This window comes from Nycticebus coucang, chromosome 9 (genome assembly GCF_027406575.1).
Source record: "Nycticebus coucang isolate mNycCou1 chromosome 9, mNycCou1.pri, whole genome shotgun sequence".
Classification (NCBI taxonomy): domain Eukaryota; kingdom Metazoa; phylum Chordata; class Mammalia; order Primates; family Lorisidae; genus Nycticebus; species Nycticebus coucang.
Window position 1 is genome coordinate 27,698,418 of NC_069788.1, and position 21,770 is coordinate 27,720,187.

Sequence of the window (21,770 nt, forward strand, 5' to 3'; positions counted from 1 at the left end):
CAGATCCAATGGTTAGCTGGGTAATCAAACTCTGACAGCTGTTATTCTAAGCTTACAGATAAAATGGACACAATACTGAGACATAAAAAAATCTTAATACATAAAAATTAGCCTCACCAGTGCAGCCAAATAACGAAGCACCTTGTTATCATTCATCAGCATTTTAATAACATCTTTTTTTGGAGCTTTTGGAATGAGAACAAAGCAATTCTGAGCAGAATCTTCAACAAATCCATATCCATTATAAGGAGGTAATTCCTGGAGACATATAGGAAACATGTAAGGCAGATGCTATTTGTGTTAAATTACATTAAAGGTGATAATAACTTTTTTTTTTTTGTAGAGACAGTCTCACTTTATCGCCCTCGGGAGAGTGCCGTGGTGTCTCAGCTCACAGCAACCTCCAACTCCTGGGCTTAGGCAATTCTCTTGCCTTAGCCTCCCAAGTAGCTGGGACTACAGGCACCTGCCACAATGCCCAACTACTTTTTTGTTGTTGTTGTTGCAGTTTGGCCGGAGCCAGGTTTGAACCCGCCACCCTTGGTATATGCGGCTGGTGCCCTACCCACTGAGCCACAGGCGCTGCCCAACAATAACTTCCTTTAAAAAGCAACTCTGGAAAACACTTATTCAAAAATATTTTCTATATACATGGACATAAATATAGTAAAAAAAAAATACCTCTCATTCCCTTTCTATTTATTTATGGATTTCACATCATGTTTACCGATCATAGAAGTAACTGTTGATGCTATAAAGTAACTCCCTGGGCTAGATAGAAACTATTGCTGATGTTCACTGACCCCTCACTACCAAAGCAGAGCCTGGTCCCGCCCTCAGTCTCAAGGCAGATGACCTTGTGGTCATCCTAAAAGGGTGAGGCCCACAGGTCTGTCTGTGACCTCATTGTTCTTGGGTGTGAGCCTCACCCTGAAGCTCTGGAAACCATTTCCTCAGTCCATTCCAAGTGTGTGTGTGTGTGTGTGTGTGTGTGTGTGTGTGTGTGCATGCTGGAGTTGAGGGAGAGTTGGTCGGTATTTTACTCATGCTGCTTTTCCTCCTTTCTACCTCCATATTTCTAATATTTTTATTTCTTGATTTTTATATCACAAACAAGATGATGCTAATTTTTTTTGAGAACTCAGATGCCTTGTCTAAACAGGACCCTCCTTTTTTTAGTGAAGAAGCTCATTTATGAATAGGAAACCAAGTTTCAGGTGCAAAGATTATTTGATGAGTTGGTATAAAGGTATACATTGAATTTCCATGTTTCATTCTGGCTCCATGAAGAAACTGAAACATCAGTGCTGGGTGCAAAGATTCATTTCCCTAAGAATTTTAGGTCAGAAACCAGGTTTTCCTCTTCCTCTTCAATGCTAGCAAACACCAATGGAATTCTATTTCCATGACTCCTTTTTGCTCTGCTTTATCAGGAAACTCAGTTTGCACCACACTTTTTATTTATAGATACCCTCCCAAAATCTTTTTGTATTTTGGGCATTTTAATAAATTAGTCCATATGGTTGTAGTACCATCTATAACAAGATATTCTCTCAACAATAAATTACACTATTAAACTTGTCCTAGGTGTATTACCTGGAAGACTGACCCCTCACTCATTTGCTGGGGTTTAGTTAATGTGATCCCTCAGAGCTAGAATATGCCTAGTAGATTCTGCAGATGGACAATGGTCTAATTTGCTTCAATTGCAAAACCACTACTCAATGAATATACAGGTTACCATGGACAGAGGAACCTTGGGCTCACATCCTACACGATAAGCATTTGAGTTTCCTCTGAAGACCAGGCAGAAACTGTCACGTGGTGAAACCTGAACTTGCTTTGCATCTGTACCAACATACAATGTGAGCATCCTGGTTGAGGAGTGGGGTGGGGCAGGTTGAGAGATCTGAAATAAGGAGGTAGCTATAAGCCTCTGAGCCTTTTTCTCATATTCCTATTCTGTTTAAACATACTTTGACCTATTTTTCCCTGAATCACAACTTATTTCCCTTGCTTGGATAAAGATCTTGCCTAAATATCAGCCCATATGCCTGGGGTTCTGACACCTTGCTTCTCATACTGCGAGCTTTTGCCTGGGTCATTCCTGATCTAAACTATAAGAGCCATTCATCTGAATATGGACACCATCACTCCTAGACATTCCTGCTCATATGAACCACTTACCAGATTTTGACCGGGCTTTGTAACCAAGCTAGTACACATGGAGCCTGAGAGTTCTATAATCCTTCAGATACTACTTTTAGGGGCCGCCCCCATAGCAAATCAGCTCTCCTAATTCTGGCTTCTTCCTCTCCCCTGCCACCATGCCTCCAGATGGAGCCAACCTGAGATAAAACCTATCAAGCCATTGGGTCTATGCTACTTATTCCTGATCTAGCAGATCCCCATGATTCTCAAATTGAATATACCTACTTCATACGCACTTCCTATTCCTAACCATTGGCTTGGCTCTAGCTTTACCCCTCTAGACCCTGCTACAGCTTTCTATCCCTGGTTTCTGCTAAGGGTTAAGATGACTGAGGTATAACGACTAAGGATCATTCATGTAAAGCTAGTATGTATAAGGTATTTGCTGCTTGGTAAATGAAGCTCTCCTATTTATTTCTGATAAATTTCACAGACCAGCATAAAGAATTATTTCATAATAGAATTATTTATCATATAGAATTTATTGGGAATAAAATGACCAAATGCTATGATTAATGTGCCAAATATATGAATGCCTTATTACATAAAATTAGTTTTATTACACAGAAAGGCTGTAAAAGGGCAACCAAACAAGCCAAAAATTATAATGGTTCTTCAATTTTCTCTGCTCTTTATTCAAGCCTTCTCTCCATTTTTTACCCCCTTAGGAGACAGATTAGGAAAAAAAAAAAAATGACAGTAAAAGGATGGGAAACAGGCTGGGCGCGGTGGCTCATGCCTGTAATCCTGGCACTCGGGAGCCTGAGGAGGCGGATTGCTTGAGCTCAGAAGTTTAAGACCAGTCTGAGTAAGTGTGAGACCCCATCTCTAAAAATTAGCTAGGTATTGTGGTGGGAGACTAAGGCAAGAGGATCACTTGAGCCCAAAAGTTTGAGGTTGCTGTGAGCTATGACCCCATGGCACTGTAGCCTAGGTGAGAAAGTAAGACTCTGTCTCAAAGAATGAGAAAGAGAGAGAAGAGAGAAGACAGAAGAAATGTCTCTTGTCATTTCCTGCTTCCCTCCCCACCTTCCCTTTCCTACACGTTGAACTAACCACTGTTAGTAATAGTATGGTAGATATCTCTCAGGTCTTTCCTTTAGCATATATAAGTAGATGTTATATACAGAAATTTACAAAAATAGGACCATATTATACATATGTATTCACTTAAAAATGTTATAGACATTTTTTCATGTTAGTGTGTATAGGATAGGCTTTTTTGTTTTTTACAAGCCTTTTAGTCTTTTACTTTATGAATGGATGTCTTATAACTTATTTTGTCAATCTCCTTACTCTTTGTCTTATTAGAAATAATGTTACGATACATATTCTTTGACATATCTTTTTATAATCTCCAAAGCATTTTTTTTTCTTTTTTGAGACAGAGCCTCAAGCTGTCACCCTGGGTAGAGTGCTGTGGCATCACAGCTCACAGCAACCTCCAACTCCTGGGCTCAAGCCATTCTCCTGCCTCTGCCTCCCAAGTAGCTGGGACCGCAGTCGCCTGCCACAATGCCTGGCTATTTTTTGGTTGTAGCCGTCATTGTTGTTTGGCAGCCCTGCGCTGGATTCGAACCCGCCAGCTCAGGTGTATGTAGCTGGTGCCTTAGCCACTTGAGCCATAGTTGCCGAGCCCAAAGCATATTTTCTAGATTAAAGATATGCAATGTTTTATTTTGAAAGAAATATAAGTGATAACAAACTGCCTTTTAGAAAGATTATTCTGATTGGCTTTTCCATTAACAGCATATGAAACTTCCAATTCCTTCACATAGGGCAAACACTAGATACTTTGATTATCATTTAGATTGGGGATTTTTTCTTTTTTTGGCCATTTATATTTCTTCTTTTGTGAACTACTCTGTTACATGTACTTTGCCCACTTTTTATTGGGTATTCATTATTCACAAAGAAGTCCTTTTTTCTTTTTCTTAAATTTCTACCTCAAATAACTTATTTTGTCACCACCCTAAGAACTGCTATCCAATTACCTGTTTTACAGGAGGTGGTTCCTGCTTGCTCACATTGACGTGTGGCAAATCAGAGATTCCAAACTTCTCTTTGTAATACTGCCGGGTAAATGGGTCACAATCATAAATGAAGAAAGTTCTCCCAAGGATAGTAAGTGGTTTCCCAACAATGAAGTCTTTGGCAGTATACCATTCCAACACCTCTTGATCAGAGATTTCCAGCACACACCGAGGGAAGTTCTCTAATATAAGATAGTATTAAAGGGAAAAAAAGGCAGAATGAACATGGAAAGAAAGAATGCTATATAACAGCCAAGCATTCCTGTGATCCTGTGGGAGTAGAGTCTTTTGCTTTGGTCAAGGATCAGGGACTTCTCTACAGTCCCTCTAGAATATAAAGCTATATATTTCTATCTGTTGGCAGGACAAGTAAATATTATCCCGGATGGCTTTTGTAGAGTCTCTTTCCCATATTCAGCTCAAACTATCACTACAAATCACTAATATTAACAGAATTGATGCTTAGAAGAAATCATTATGGAGGAAAGAATAAGCTCCCTTCTATAAAGATAGTATCTTAGCTCTAGGAGAAATCCAAGTTATTTAGTTCAATTTGCTACCCATTTATCCATTCATCCAACAAGTTTTTAGTGACTGCCTATATCATATTAAGTATACTGCTAAATATTGGGAATACAACAATTAAAAATATAGATACAGGCTGGGTGTGGTGGCTCATGCCTATAATCCTAGCACTCTGGAAAGTTGAGGCAGGAGTGGGCGGCACCTGTGGCTCAGCGGGTAGGGCGCCGGTCCCACATGCCGGAGGTGGCGGGTTCAAACCCAGCCCTGGCCAAATTAAAAAAAAAAAAAAAAAAAAAAAAAAAAAAAAAGTTGAGGCAGGAGGCTTGCTTAAAGTCAGGAGTTTGAGAAAAGTCAGGAGTTTGAGATCAGCCTGAGCAAGAGCAAGACCCCATCTCTACAAAAAATAGAAAAATTAGCTAGGCGTGGTGGCAGGCACCTATAGTCCCAGCTAATTATGAGTAAGGCAGGAAGATGGCTTGAACCTAGGAGTTTGAGGTTGGAGCAAGATATGATGATGCCACTGCACTCGGCCTGGGATGACAGAGCAAGCCCTTATCTGTAAATAAATAAATATATCTATATATATATAGATAGATATATATTTTAAATTCCTGCCTTCATGAAGAAAATATTCTGCTTAGAGAGACAGACACTAAACAATTACACAACGAATGGTTGCAATCATTGTTATTAGAATAGTGTGACCTAGTCCTGGAGGCAGTGACCCAGGGAGGGCCAGCAAGATTATTACAATAATCCATTTATGTGAGAATCAGTCATGTTTTTAAATTTTGATATTTAAAAAATGTTTTTGTTACATGGATACCTTTCATAATGCTTAAGTCTAAGCTCTTAGTGTGCTCATCACCCAAATAGTGTCCTTTGTATCTGACAGGAAGGTTTTTACTCCTCTCTCCCCATTTCTTGATTTCCTATGATCTTTACATCTCTTGGTGCCTGGATGTGCCCTTGGATTAGCTCCCAATTATTAGAGAGTAAATGTCATATGTTTTTCCATTTCGAGATTGTTCACTTAGGAAAATGGTCTCTAATTCCATCTAAGTTGCTACAAAAGACATTATTTTGTTCCTTTTTATGGCTAAGTCATACTCCATGGTATATATTGTACATACCACATTTTGTTAATTCACTCATGAATTGATGGGTACTTATGTTGATTCCACATCTTTGTGATCGTGAATTGTGCTGTAAATACATTCATGGGCAGGAATCAATCATTTTTAAATGTGGAATCAATCTCGTATTTTTGGAGTAAATCCAATTTTATTGTACCGTTTTATGCAAACTAAAGGTTAACTTGTTTAAGATTGATTCCCTGCAGCCTGGCCTCCATGGAAATCATAACAATCACTTAGTTCTGGTAGAATGCCACATCTTACAGCTGTAACCACAAAGCTTTGACACAGAACCACTATCACATGGGAAATAAGAAGTAGGCTGTTATTCTCTTAACTGGTTATTATTAAGATTCAAAAATAAGGCTAGTTACTTTCTGGAACTAAGTTTCTGGAAGAAAGCTAAATTTACGCTATATAAGGTATAAAGGCTTGAATTCCAGCCCTTGATTATGGCAAAAGAGGGGCTGGTATTTCCCGAATCATGCATCTTAAAAGCTCTACAATCCAAGGGATCCTTCTCCTAATGTCTCTAATCCTACTAGATCACTTTGAGCTGCTGTAGGAAGTAATGGGCAACAGCGTATATAGCTCATGACTACTTGAATTTCCCTCACCATATTCCAGGAAATCTGGTATATGTTTGTGCTTGCCAGCCGTTTACCTTTGTTTGCCCAATAAATTATTTTTTTCATATACCACCGAATGTGTTATTTTATTAGTTGTTTCAAAGAAACAACTTTTGGCTTGATAAGTTTTCTCTGCTAACTTTGTTTTCAACTTTGTTTTATGTTCAGGCTCTTGTTTCACTTTTTCCTTCCCTTTAATTTCTTTACGTTTTAGTTTTTTAGATTTCTAACTTTTTGAGAAGTATCCCCAGCTTCTTGTTTTTTTCAGTTTGTCCTCTAGTTTTTTCAGTTTGTCAGTGTATAATTGTCATAATAGTTCTGATGATCTTTCATATGTTTCTGGTATCAGTAATAATGTCTCCTTTTTTGTTTCTGAGTTTATTTGGGTCTTCTCTCTTTTTTAGTCTACTTAGTGGTTTATTGATTTTATTTTTTTCATAAAACACCAACTTTTCGTTTTATTGATCCTTTCTTTTCTTTTTTTTTTTTTTTTAGCCTCCATTTCATTTAACTCTGCTCTGATCTTTATTATTTCTTTCCTTCTACTAATTTTGAGTTTGGTTTGTTTCTGCTTTTCTAGTTGCTTGAGGAGCATCATTAGATTATTTGAAATCTTTCTACTTTTTTAATATAGGCATTTATTGCTATCAACTTTCCTCTTAGCACTGCCTTGGCTGTATCCCCTAGGTTTTGGTATGTTGTATTTCGATTTTTATTTATTTGAAGACTTTTTTTGTATCTTCCTCAATTTCTTTCTTGACCCAGTGATCATGTAGGAGCATGTTGTATAATTTCCATTTATTTCTACAGTTTCTAAAGTTTCTTTTCTTTTTTTTTTTTTTGTAGAGACAGAGTCTCACTTTATGGCCCTCGGTAGAGTGCCGTGGCCTCACACAGCTCACAGCAACCTCCAACTCCCGGGCTTAAGTGATTCTCTTGCCTCAGCCTCCAGAGTAGCTGGGACTACAGGCGCCCGCCACAACGCCCGGCTATTTTTTGGTTGCAGGTTGGCCGGGGCCGGGTTTGAACCCACCACCCTCGGTATATGGGGCTGGTGCCTTACCGACTGAGCCACAGGCGCTGCCCGTTTCTAAAGTTTCTATTGTTACTGATTTCTAGTTTGATTCCATGGTGATCTGAGAAGATGGTTAATACAAGTTTGACTTTTAAAGTTTGTTTTGTGTCCAACATATGGTCTGTCCTGGAGAATGTTTCATGTGCTGATGAGAAGAATGTCTATTCTGTAGCTGCTGGATGAAATGTTCTGTAAATATCTAGTTGGTCTATCTAAGTGCAATGTAAGTCCAATGTTTCTTTTTAATTTTCTGTCTAGATAATCCATCTAATACTGACAATGGATATTGATATCCCTAACTATTACTGCATTAGAGTCTGTCTCTCCACTTAGATCTAATAATATTTGCTTTCTATATCTGGGCACTGCAGTGTTGGGTGCACATGTATTTAGAATTGTTATATCCTCTTGCTGATCCGATCCTTTTATTATCATATTGACCTTCTTTGTCCCCTTTTACTATTTTTGACTTAAAGTCTATTTTATGTAAGTATGACTCAATCTGCATGGAATATCTTTTTCCATCCCTGTACTTTTTTCTATATGTGTCTGTATAGGTGAGATGAGTTTCTTGTAGACAGCATGTAGTTGGCTCATTTTAAAAATCCATTTAGCTCATATATATCTTTTAAGCAGAAAGTTTGATACATTTACAGTCAAGGATTATTATTGGTGTGTGAACGTTTGATCCTGTCATTTTTGTTACTGAGTTTTAAAAGCCACATATATATCCTATGACAATTACTTTGTCAAATATATTTCACAAATATTTTCTCACAATCTTTAGCTTCCCTTTTCATTTTCATAATAGTGTCTTTTAAAAGAAAAAGTTTTAAATTCTGGCTTTTTCTTTTATAGTTTGTACTTTTTTGGTCACCTTTAAGAAATATCTGCCAAACCAAGGTCACTAAAACTTATGTTTCCTTTTAGAATGTTAATGGTTTTTACTTCTTACCTTTAGGTCTATGATCCATGTTGAGTTAATATTTGTATATGGTGAGGTAAAGGTTGAGGTTTAGTTATTTATTTTTTGTATATGCTATCCAATTGTTCTAGAACTATTTGTTAAAATGACTATCCTTTATCAGATCTTTTCATCTTTATTAAAAATCAAATGACTGTATGTATATATGTGTGAGTCCATTTCCAGACAATTTGTTCTGTTCTATTGGTGTATATGTCTATCTTGCCAGATTGTAAAGCCTTATGAAATATGGGCTTATACTAGTTTTAGATTTCTATTGATTAGCATGGTTCTTTCTTCTTAAATGAATGTTCAGTTAATATAATATTATTTGAATGAGGCAATAAAAATGCTCAATTAGGAAAAACATTCAACTTTCTAGAGCACCAAAAATCTAACTAAAAGGTGTTCTAGATTCATTTAAAATGCAAGATCAGTCATGATCTATGTGTATTTGACTTAATAAAAAAATAATAAAAAATAAAATGCAAGATCAGGCTGAGTGTGGTGGCTCATGCTCGTAGGCCCAGTACTGTGGGAGGCCAAGGTGGGAGGATTGCTTGACTCCAGGAGTTTAAGAGCAGCTTGTGAAACCTGGTGATATCCTGTCTCTACAAAAGATTAAAACATTAGCAGGGTATGGTAGCATGTGCCTGTAGTCCTAACTACTCAGGAGACTGTGATGGGAGGACTGCTTGAACCCAGGAGTTGATTGTGCCACTGCATTCCAAACTAGGTAACAAGAGTAAGACACTCTCAAAAATAAATAAATAAATAACGAAAAATGGCACAATATGTGAAAAATTAGGAAAGCCAGTTTAAAGGATAGCTAACATATTTAGACTTTCAGAACCTCATGCCTTAGGTTACATGCCTTCTGAGGAGAAGGCTTTTGGTAAGACAAATACCTATTTTGACATCACCTACTGGTCACTTGTAATCACCCTCAATGAAAAAAATAACTTTCAGGATTCTAGATATTTTAACTTCATCTATTATGAATATATATATATATTCATATATATTCAGAATATATATAAAATTCTGATTAATCTTAACTATTAAAAGAAGGCCCTATCAGAGAGAACTTTTAAGAGATACTCCCATAATTTCCTTATTACTGTCCAGCACAAACTCATCATCTCTTGGATGCCCCTAAACATGCCATAATTGTTCCTAATTCCCAACCTTTGCTCTGTTCTTCTCTGTGTGTTCTTTCCCTTTGTTGTCTGACATTCTAAATCTGTGTATAATTCCAGCTCTTCCACAAAGACTCTTTAGTTTTTTAGGGCCAAATCTCTGTTCAGTGATCTCCATCTGTACGACAAAACTAATACATAATCAGACATATTCAATGTTATTATTTTACAGCTTTGTATATTTTATATTACTTGTCTCCCTGGGGATACTAGAAATGCCTCAAAGACAGGATTATGAGCTGGAAGTTGCATTTTAATTTTATTCTCTATAGCACTTAGCACATGAAATCATTCCCACAGCAGATACTTAATTATCATTTAACAAAATTTAATAAAAATCGCCCATTAGATAAATACGTTTGAAAGTCAGCTGCATGCCATGCCTTTAAAACCACCATTCTAGTTAAAGGGATTATTTAAATTGTGGAGCTCAGCCTTTTCTGTACTTTTACCTCATGAGTAACAATGATTTTCAAAAAAAAGATATGTTTCCTGCCTCTGAAAAGGACCCCATATATGTCTCTAGGCTATCTCTCCATATAACCGTAATAAAAATTTTTTTAATTTAAAAAACATGTAAAGTTATAGAAAAAGAAGGTATAGAAGATGATTATATATTGAAAGTTTTAAACATAGGTCACATTGCTAAGACAGAGACAAACCTAGAACCCCAAATTTCAAGGGATTCAGTTTCACTATGGCTTTTTTTCATTCCACCTGGAATATATTCCTAGTCTTTCTTTTTGTCTACTGTAAATCTAACATTTGTTAGCTCCAGATGGGACGAATTTCTGGCTCATTTAAGCAGTCTGGAAGCCCAAAATTAGTATATTAGTTCCAGTGTCACTGAACTTGAAGAGGGTTCTATAGGAGGCTGAGTATAATATGCATGGTAGGCAGTAGCTGGACTAAGCTGAACCAGGGCACAGATCCAGTCACTGCCATTTGAGAATATAAGCTGTGTTAACAGTTAGTCTCAATTTTCAAAGAAAGAAATACTTAGTGTGAAATTTCCTAATTTTAAAATGACCATTTTTAGTTTTTTTATCCTTTCCCCCAATCTCCTTCTCCTCACATGCAACCATCCTAGTGTGTAGCTTTTTGACTATGTTTTGCATGTGTTTCACATTATATGAATGCTCTTGTATTATGTATCTCATTTTATCTTTTTTTCCTACATAGCATTATATTTTTAAGATGCATCCATTTGTTCCCTGTGTATATCTTGTTTATTGCTTCTAACTACTGCATATTAATAAAAAATGTTCACCACATTTTGTTTACCAGTCTCCCAAGGATGAAAACTTCCAACTCCTTACCTTTTTAAAAATAATACTCCAGTTTTAAAAAGAGACACTCTGCAGGCCAAGTAGTACATGTGGATAGGCTGAATTTAGTCTTAGACTATCAATTTGTTTATAATCTCTGATCTAGGCAAACCTCTTACTCATTACCTGGAATTTCTTATCTCCTAGTTCTCAAAAATACAGTAAAAAGAAAAAAAAATCAGTGAAAATATTTTCAGAATTCTGTTTGCCATCCAAACATGATAGATGTCATTACATGTGACCAAGAGGACATTTGTGTAAGAGAAAATTCTTTAAGTGTTAAGTCAATAACAAAAGAAAGCCTAGTTATCTCAGGAAACAGTAAACAACAGCTCTCCACTGCTATTTTGTTGCATTCTCACTCTCCAACATACCAGGTTATTTTAAACCAGCAAAGAAAGAGCTGGGGTTGACACAATGGACTCCACCTCTATGAGTCACAGACATTCCTTTTCCAATTTCAACCCAAGCCACCTAGAAACGTCCTGTTTAGACATAAAGTCAGGAAAGCATGTAAGGTAATGCTAAGCTATATTCTTGAATGACAACAGGCCTGTTTGAAAAAAATGTATTAATAATCTAATATTAAAGTGCTTTAATTGAGAAGTCTTGCTCTATGGCACTTTAAATGAATCTCCCACTTCTGTTTTCATTTTGTTTCCTTGAGCTAGGTATCAGTCACCTCTACCAGACTGTCTCGGAAGCATGACTATACCAAGAGGAATGTAAAGGAGGAAAGTTGTGGGAAAGCCATTTTCTGAGCACCTAAGAAAACACAGCTAAAGCCTTTTAAGCATAAAGGAATAACCACACTGATTAAGTAATTCCTTTAAGATCCTAAATATATACCAAGTGGCAAAGGATAAACTGAATCAAACGTACTTGCAGTCTCCGCTAAAACTTTAGGCATACGCTGGCGGTTCACCAGGAGTGGGAAAGGATCTCGCCCATCATTCCGTTCATGGACTTCTCGAATTTCCACCGTATCATCCATAAGATAGTAGTGAATGATGTAGGTCCGACATTCACCAAACATGCTGTCGGTATCATCCCAGATTGCATAGAATCGAAGAACCTTTGAGGAATCCAAAGTAGTGACTCAAGTAAGAATCCTAAAAGTGGACAGTTTAACTTAGCTACTTCAGTATTTACATATCAGACAGTGATGAAGAGATTAGCTGGAAAGACCATGAAGTAATCTCAGATGGTAAATTGAAAAAAAGAAATATTCATCAAAGATACTAAAATGTCTGAAATTATACACCAGATGTCAGCAGCTGGAAAGAATTAAATAATAGGATTGTAAGTTTGTGTCAAGAAAGAACAGCCTACTTTGATCTAAAATATTAGTCAGGGAAAGAGAAGTAAAATCAAAAGAGCAATAAGGTCCTTAACAGTGGTTTATACATACGTATTAAAAAAGGTACGTGTGAATATGGTTTACATACAATCTGTGTGGAAAATAGTTTCATTTATTAACCAGACTTTTCTTGATCCCATCAACACACATCTTTGAATAATAGTATCAACACAATATTTAAATATAAAACAATAACAGATATATGATTGATATACAGAAAATCCATAAAAGACCATAATAATGTTAGGTTAAATTTTCTGAGTTAAAATAAGTTCAATTTCTGAAAAAAAAAAAAAAGCAGCAAAAAAGCATTGTGGGTCTCTCCTTTTAGTATAAAAAGGAGAAGATTCAAATCTGCTTATACACATCAGCTCACAAGGGACAGGATTAGAATGGTTGGAACAGAGCTAAAAAATGCTGAGAGCCTTCTGTACTCCAAAGTAATATAAAATTTAACTAGGAAACATCTGCAATGGAATTTCTGTTAAATTAACTATTTTAATATTAGAAACCTACACATACGCAATAGCTTTGAAATTTCTCAATAATTCATTTAAGGTTTCCCTAAGGATCCTATGAGATTAACTCATACTTAGGGAAGGATATGGTCAGATGGAAATGTAAAGTGGGAAACAGATGTAGCTCAGGAATAGGTTTAAGATTTAAATGTTTGGTGGAATTCACAAGACTTAACTCCACAATCTTCTCTGGATCTCTAATGTGAAACTTAGGGATTCCCACAGTTCTAACTCTAGATGAAAACAGAAAGCACTGTACCCAAACAGTTAACTTACAGAAATAACATTTCAAAATAGTTACCAATACAGCCACCAAACAGCTTGCTAAGAAATTCCTGCCCTATCTGGAAACTAATAAACCTCCTGGGGTGCTTAGGTCACTTACTTGTTTGTCAAAGGTGAGAAACTGCTTGAGCTGATCAAAGTCTGATGGGGTGATATAATTACGAACAGGCTTTTTTCGGAGTTCAGTGTAAGGATCCAGAGCCATCTTCTCTGGTGGATTTAATTCAATTCCTTGACTTTCCAAAAATGTCTAAATAATTTAAAATTAATAATAGTAATTTTTCTTAGAGCTTCTTAGAGTAAGTAATAAGGTAATGGTATAAAAATAAGTGTAATGATAATTTCCATGCTATTGCTCAAGTCAACCATTGGTTTGCTGGTTTAGCATATCTAAGCTTTATTGTCTCCCCCGATTCAACTCCGTAATGCAGATGATAATTGATAACTACCTGAAATACTCTATATTGTAAAATTACTAGGTAATATGTATGCTAAGCTAGTTGAAAGGCATGGTGACAAAGTAACTGGATTCAAATGTGAATTTAGATCAATAAAATTTAATTAGGTACCCAAGAACAGAATAAGTTCTAGGGTTGCTTACATACACACGTCTGGAACCTAACCATGGTTTATAACAATATGTAATTCATATGGAGGCAAGCTGTACAATGGCCAAGTTAGGATGAAATCATATTACCAACTTTCCAACTCACTTAAAAGAAATGTTGTTTATATATGATTAAGTCCCTCCCCTTCACGAAAAAGAAAAGAAAGCATACGCACTGGTCCTGAAAATGCTTTAGTAAAATAGGAAAGAGAAACAAAGTACTCAAATATCCCCATAAAAAGTTAAAGAAATCATATGAATTTGACACAGTCTTGAATTTTCTTTTTCTAATAATGAATAAATATCAATTTCAGAATCACTATATCTTTTAATACAGCTTGGCATTTCATCTTCTTAAAAGCACCACCATAAACTGTACCTTTTTTGATAGTCAGAAAAGAATAACTCCATGGTTATCTGTTAACATTATGGAAGTGAAAATTAACTCAAAATTTGGGTTTCTTTTGGGAATTATGCATCTTGCTTTTGAACATTTCAACAGAAAACATACTCAGAGCCAAGTATGTGAATTCCAGTATTAGCTCCACTGATAACTATCCTGTGATCTTAATATTTAAACATTTATTAAGCAGTCTCCAATATCTTTTCGGTATAAAAACATTAAGATCTTCTATTAAAGCTATTGACTGGAGATAATGATTAACAATAAAATTTTCCCGTGAAGTGTAGGTTAGTATGGCAAGAGTAACTGATTGTGGTATTTAATAAGCACTGTACTCCCTTCTCTTAACTTTCAATAGATAATTGGGCCCTTTTTAAACCCTATCTTAGGAATTCGGCAGGCATGCAGAAGCCTCTTTAAGTTGTCTGTTTTTCCTGTCTCTTAGAAAAGCCTTCTAATCTCTTTGAAGAATTATTCTAAAATGTCCCAGAAGGAGGGGAAAGAAAACAGAATGCCTTTGAGGGAAAGAAGAGAGAATGGGGGAAATTCCCCCATACTGGAAAAGACGGGGTTGGTGGGTCTCAGAAGAACAGGATTCTATGGGTTTGCTATGGAGCACTCTGAGCGCACACGCAGTTATAGTCAGGACCATCCAGGCTCAGGCATTCCAAGTTCCAGGATCTTACCTAGAACCAAAGCCCTGGGTCCCTGGATAATCTATGGGTCCTGCCTGTATGATCGCTGGGAGTACATCTGCTTCCTTGTTATTCACAGGGCTTGGAATATTTTTTCTTTAGCTGCCACTTGCCTGGGTATAAGATGGGCTTGGAATCTCTGGCAAAGCTGAGAGTGAATAGAAACACCAGCTGTTATAGACCAAATGTTTGTGTGCCCCCCAATTTCATATACTGATGCCCTAACTCCTAGTCTGACTATTGAGAGATAATAACCATAAAGGAAATAAGCAGCAGCACCAGAGCCAAGATGGCGGCCAGCAGGAGGCTGATGAAGGAGCTTGAAGAAATCCACAAATGTGGAATGAAAAACTTCTGTAACATCCAGGTTGATGAAGCTAATTTATTGACTTGGCAAGGGCTTATTGTTCCTGACAACCCTCCATATGATAAGGGGGCCTTCAGAATCGAAATCAACTTTCCAGCAGAGTACCCATTCAAGCCACTGAAGATCACATTTAAAACAAAGATCTATCACCCGAACATCGATGAAAAGGGGCAGGTCTGTCTGCCAGTAATTAGTGCTGAAAACTGGAAGCCAGCAACCAAAACCAACCAAGTAATCCAATCCCTCATAGCACTGGTGAACGACCCTCAGCCTGAGCACCCCCTACGGGCTGACCTAGCTGAAGAATACTCTAAGGACCGTAAAAAATTCTGTAAGAATGCTGAAGAGTTTACAAAGAAATATGGGGAAAAGCGACCTGTGGACTAAAATCTGCCACGACTGATTCCAGCAAGTGTGAGCAGAGACCCGGAGCAGTGCATTCAGATACCCCGCAAAGCAGGACTCTATGGAAAATTGACACGTGCCACTGCCTGGCGTTCGCTTGTGGCAGTTACTAACTTTCTACAGTTATCTTAATCAAAAGTGGTCTAGGTACCCTGTAAAGAAAGGATTAAAAATTAAAAAAAAAAAAAAAAAGGAAATAATTAAGGTTAAATGAACTCATAAGGGTGAGACCCTGATCCAATAGGACAAGTGGCCTTAGAAGAGGCACTAGAGAGCTAACTCACTCTCTCTTCATGCACATGCACTGAGAAACAGCCATGTGAGCACTCAGCGAGAGCTGGCTGCAGGGAGAGGGCCTTCAGTATAACCTGACCATGCTTGGCACACTGAGATCACACTTCCTGCCTCCAAAACTGTGAGAAAATAACTGTCTGCTGTTTAAGCCACCAAGGTCAGGGTAGTTTTATTATGGCAGCCCCAACCAGCCAAGACACTATCCCCTTTGGGTTGGGCTTAAGTTGGTTATGCATTATTTTTTGAAAAACAATATTTCTTGCACACTAGAATGTGTAGAATAGGATTCACAACCAGCAATGATATTTTAACAAAAAAATGCATTCTAGATCTATGATTTCTAGAGCTTTATTTTTTAATGTGTTCAGTCAGTTCTGTCTACAGGACCGAACATTCATTTAGAGCAGTGAGGAAGAAGGAGGAGTTGTGGTGATACACGTGAATAGAGGTGTTTCCTGGTCAAATCATGCCATAAAGACAGCTGTCTTCCTTAACCACTCATTGGTCTAGTCTGAATAGATTTAGATGGGTATAAGTTTTAAATTTCCATAGGCGCCAACTTCAAACCTAATAGGTCAGTTGCTGAAAACATAATTCAATCTAGTCTCAGTGCCTGAAATAAACAGCTCTAGTCAAATATCAGTTATTAAAACACATTGATCGTCTTCATTCACAGATTCCATTACTTGTGACTTTTCCTGTTCACTAAAATGTACTTAACACCCCACCCCCCACCAAGTACTTGCCATATCTTGCAGTCATTCATGAATATGTACCCAGTGGCAAAAAATGTGAGTTACCCAAATGGGCAAATTCTTCGCAAAAGTTGAATGAAATGAAGTTCTGGCTGTCTTATTTCAGCTTTCACAGTGTAACACGTGTCCTTTTTGAGGTCTATTTATTGATGCATTTTTGTACTTTTTCTCGGTGATTTTCCTGTTTAAAGTGGTCCCAAAGCACAGTGCTGAAGTGCTGTTTATAGTGTTCCTAAGCACAGAAGGCTTTGATGTGTCTTGTGGAGAAAATGTGCATTAGATAAGCTTTGTTCAGACACGAGTTACAGTTCGTCAGGTGTGACTTTAATGTTAATGAATCAACAATATATATTAAATAAGGTGTCTTTAAATAGAAACATACAAAATAGCTTATATGTTAATTAGTTGGTTGACAAAAAATGTTATGACAAGAGACTGGCAGAAACCTAACCTTGTACTCCCCTCAAGAGCAGTGATTTAGTATTCACGAATTCAGTGTTTGGGGTGACTATGGGCTTACCTACCATGAATAATTAAAATTGTCACTGGATTAGATCAACTGCTCAATGATGAACTTGTAAATGTTCAAACTGTGCATGTAGATACAATAGTAAAAAAAATTAATATCTTTAAGTTGAGATAACATTTTATAATTTTTCACTGTTGGTACAATTCTGAAACTGCTTGTTGAAAGAAGCAACTATCTCAAAGGTGGTCTAGCTTTCTATCCTGTTTTCCTCTGTTGCTCTGGAATGGTGCTGATGCCAGGGCTTCTTTCTTTACTTCCTTCAGGCCTCTGTTTACGTATATGATATCAGTGAGATCTTCCCTAATCAGCCTTGGTCAGCAGCCCCCCAACTTTCATTCCCTGTATTCAGCTACAGATTCCTCCATTATCTGGTATATTACATATTTATCTGTTTGCTATTGTCTTCTCCAACCAGAATGTAACCTCCATAACAGCAAGTCTTTATATCTAGCACGTAGAACAGTGCCTGATACGGAGTAAGCATTCAATAAACATTTGCTGAATTAACTACTAGGAAAAACGTTAAATAAGTGAATTCATAGGAGCTCACTGCATGGTAAAAATTAATCACATTTGACATTAGGTAGTAAGGGGTAAAGGACATAAAACACTTCAGAAACTATCTTTGTTAGCCGGGCGCAGTGGCTCGTGCCTATATAATCCTAGCACTCTGGAGGCTGAGGTGGGTGGACTGCTTGAGCTCATAAGTTTGAGACCAGCCTGAGCAAAAGTGAGACCCCCATCTCTACTAAAAATAGAAAAACTGAGGGAAGAGTTGAACCTAAGAGTTGGCAGTTGCTGTGAGCTATGATGCCACAGCACTCTACCCAGAGCAAAAGTGTGAGACTCTGTTTTGGGGGAAAAAAAGGAACTATCTTTGCTGCTAGACAAAACAAATTTATAATTGATTTCTTATTTCCTTACATTTTATACTAAAGAAAAGTCATCAAGTCCTCTATATATGTAATGTTAAGAAAAGTTATCTTTGTGTAAAAATAATCCAATTTTATAAAATAGAGAAAGTAAAGAACTTCCTCCATATAATTTTTTTTTTTTCATTTAAACATGGTTTTATTTCAGGAATCCTTCAGATAGCAAGTTTTCTCAGAATAGAGCAAGCATCGTTTACCAAAACATGGCACAAAAAATTTTAGGTGTACATCTGTTAATAGAGGTAACTATTTTTGTAAAATCTAACTTAAGATAAAATGTTCGATGGTACTGCAGCAGGGGTGCTACTTGAACTGCCATGGGAACCAGTTCTAACCAAATGATTTAGCTATGATGACAGTCTGACTTGGAGTGAATATGTATCAATATCATTTGGAAAAAAGACATTATTACTACACAGTGTTGGCACGTATCAGCAATTCCCAGACACAAATACCTAGTTAATGTTCTTCACACAGGAGAAATTACCAATGTCCTCCCCTTACCCTAATAAATTAAATGTATCCTTCCATAAGTCAGAATGATGCCTTAGACCCCACAACTTCCAAAAATACAACATATACTATACCTGTGTGAACTGGTCACAGTCAACAATGCGGAAAGTTTTGCCATAAATTGTGATATCTATTCCTCGATTTAGGTCTTTCCAATGGTAATGGTCTCCCCGGTCATTCTTGGCTAGCCGCTGGCGTTTGATTAATTTGCCTTGAGGGATCCCAGAGTTTTCCACAACAGGCTCTATGACAGATATGCTGTCATCTTCTAGATAATAGTAAATGTTCACCTGACGGATTCTATAAAATTCCTCAGTTGAGATAGGAACATCTTCTTGGAAATAGGCTTCAAATTTCAGCACCTGTAACACACGAGAAAAGGAGAAATGGTGTAGGATTAGTTTGCCATTGTCATCAAAAAAATATCAAGTACACTTCTGAAAAGAGAACCACACAGGGAAATTTGAATACTTAACCACTCCTATTCTCTAAATCATGGGTGTCTAACCTTTTTTTTCTCTGCCACACTTTAGCAGAATGAGGATTGATTGCCTTAGGCCACACATTAAATACACAAACACTATGGACAACTGATTAGCAATTTTTTTCGCAAATTCTGTGATATCCAATACCACAGATAAACAAAACAAGTCCTCACAGAATTAGCAAGTTGGACACCCCAACTCTAAATCAAGAGTTGGCAGACTATAGTCCACAGGACAAATTTGACTTCCCAAATGTTTTCTTCTATGAACTCCCAGCTAAGAATATTTTTTAACATATTTAAACAGGTTAAAAAAAATGAAAAAATAGTATTTCATAACACATGGAAATTACATAAAATTTAAATTTCAGTATCTATAGAAAATCATATAAATAATTAACACTCATTTGTTAATGGCTGATCTTCTATTATAAGGGCAGATTTGAGTAGTTGTAATAGTGATATATGGACTATTACTATGGACTGAATTATGTCTCCACATGTCAATTCATACCGTGAAGCCCCTAACCTCTAAGTGACTGTATTTGGGAGAGAAGAGTTGTTAGGAGGTAATTAAGGTTAAATGAAGTTTTAAGGGTGGGGCCCTAATCCAGTAGAACTGGTGCCACCTAGGAAGAGAAAGAGAAATATTCCCTTCCTTCAAGCTCCTCCTGCAACACCCAGGAAAAACTTCAAGAGAACATAGCAAGGGTCACTGCCTAGGAGCCAGGAAAAGAGCCATCACCAGAAACCAAATAAACTGGAACCTTTATCTTGGGCTTCTAGCCTGCAGCAGCATGAGAAAATAAATTTCTATTATTTAAGCCAGTCTGTGGTATTTTGTTATGATAGCCCAAACAAAATAAAAACACTAAAACAACCAAAATGTATACTACCTGGACGTTTACTGAAAAAGCTTGTTGACATCTGCTTTAAATACTCACAGTCTGTATAGTTTATTTACTGTGTGTTCCTTGGTGAGACAGTTTAATGACCTTTACTCTACGAGCTTCATCTCCATGACAGAAGTCCCTCCCAGACCTTCTGGATAGAGTAACAAATTTTAGACAAGACTTTTTTTGGGTCTTAAAATGGATGCAAAGGCTCAACTTCACTTCTTTAGAAGTGGAATCCCTTGTAAATACATATTACTAACACATTTATTTTTATAGACTTTATATTAATGACGTTCAAATCATTAATCCACCAATCTTTGAAAGGCATGTAAACACCCTTACTGTGCTTTCATCTTGTTCTTTCACAGTTGACACTATCCTTTTTTAGCAACAGCACTCATGTATAAAATTATTTCATTTTCCCATTCATCATTCATAAAATACATATTATGTTGAGCAAACCGTTGGTGCTCTGGGGAGCATCAGCATCAAATCAGAATGGCACACTGATTGCACTTTTAAAAAATATAACACAATATTATAAAAAGCTTATGTTGACATGCTTTGGAATTAAATTTTAAATTTCTGTTATTCCATTTCTATTTTTAATATTTCTTTTCAAGGAGAGAAAGTACTAGAATGGTGTTCTAGGTAGGCAAGAGTGTTTACCCAAATCTCTACTGCAGTGGTTCTCAACCTTCCTAATGCCACAATGTATTTTCATGGTTAAAAAGGTGTCGCAACCCACAGGTTGAGAACTGCTGCTCTACTGGAATAAAAGAACAAATCAAGAAGACCCTTAAATGAAGACACAAATACAGCTTGATGAATGGAAGATGAAGTAATTCTATCCATGAGTGCTGTTGCTAAAAAGGATAGTGTCAACGGTGAAAGAATAAGACGAAAACAAAAGAGAACTGGCAATTACATAGAAGAAAAGCGAATATAATGGAATGGGGTCTTTAGAACTCATAATAAAAAGATGAAATAGATGAGTGCTTTGGAATGTTTAAAGGAGTAAAATAACACGGTAAAAACAAAAGGCAAAGATAAATTTAAAGTGACATTTTAGATCAATTGCAAAGAATTGCAGGTGAGGACGTGATTATAATAATTCTTGTGTGAAATGGCCTGTATTTGAGCCATAGATTTATAAATATGTAAAATGTTAAAGCTAGAAGTGATGGGCTAATTCAACCCCATTTGTTTTACAAAGAGGAAAATGAGGTCCAGCATCATAAAGTGGCTTGCTTGAGGCCATACAAGGGTTTAGGGCCAGAGTCAGGACCAACACAGTCTACTGACTCAAAGCTCAATGTTCTCTCTACACATCTTACTACCTCTCAGAAAACAGGTGCTATAGTGGTTCAGAGAAGGAAATGGCATGGGCCAAAGTGGTCAAAGAAAGCTTAACTTAGAGAAAACAGAAGATTATTAGATTTGAAGAGTGAGAACATTTTAGATAAGTAGAGGGGACAGCGGGGATTCTAGGCAATGGTAACAACAGAAGCAAAGGAAGGAAACTCAGCAGCAGGATGCAGGCTATGGTGGAGGAAAAAGTGCGAGGCATGGTCATCAGATTGAAAAGCCCCTTCAATAGATAAGGTCTGCAGTCATAAATTGCCAG

The 21,770-nt window shown here is 36.9% G+C and overlaps 2 protein-coding genes across 4 annotated transcripts in view; one reads left to right on the forward strand and one right to left on the reverse strand.

Annotated features, from left to right (window-relative positions):
• Nucleotides 1-21,770, reverse strand: part of EFHC1 (EF-hand domain containing 1) — a 113,565-nt gene that overhangs the window by 25,279 nt on the left and 66,516 nt on the right. For 2 of the 3 annotated variants that reach the window (XM_053603109.1, XM_053603107.1), the window contains 5 exons: nucleotides 18,838-19,125; nucleotides 13,364-13,513; nucleotides 11,983-12,175; nucleotides 4,206-4,426; nucleotides 118-258 (listed from right to left, as the gene is read on the reverse strand). In XM_053603109.1, the coding sequence (XP_053459084.1) occupies nucleotides 118-258; nucleotides 4,206-4,426; nucleotides 11,983-12,175; nucleotides 13,364-13,468 (660 nt within the window). In that variant the 5' untranslated portion in view covers nucleotides 13,469-13,513; nucleotides 18,838-19,125. The remainder of the gene's footprint in view (nucleotides 1-117; nucleotides 259-4,205; nucleotides 4,427-11,982; nucleotides 12,176-13,363; nucleotides 13,514-18,837; nucleotides 19,126-21,770) is intronic. The other variant, XM_053603108.1, reaches the window with a different exon arrangement.
• On the forward strand, nucleotides 15,243-15,915 carry LOC128594382 (ubiquitin-conjugating enzyme E2 L3-like). Its single transcript, XM_053603116.1, has one exon. The coding sequence runs from the start codon at nucleotides 15,258-15,260 to the stop codon at nucleotides 15,720-15,722; it is 465 nt and encodes a 154-aa protein (XP_053459091.1). The 5' UTR covers nucleotides 15,243-15,257; the 3' UTR covers nucleotides 15,723-15,915.

Coding starts and splice junctions, on each gene's coding strand:
- LOC128594382 (XM_053603116.1), top strand. CDS start 15,258: ATGGCGGCCAGCAGGAGGCTGATGAAGGAGCTTGAAGAAATCCACAAA.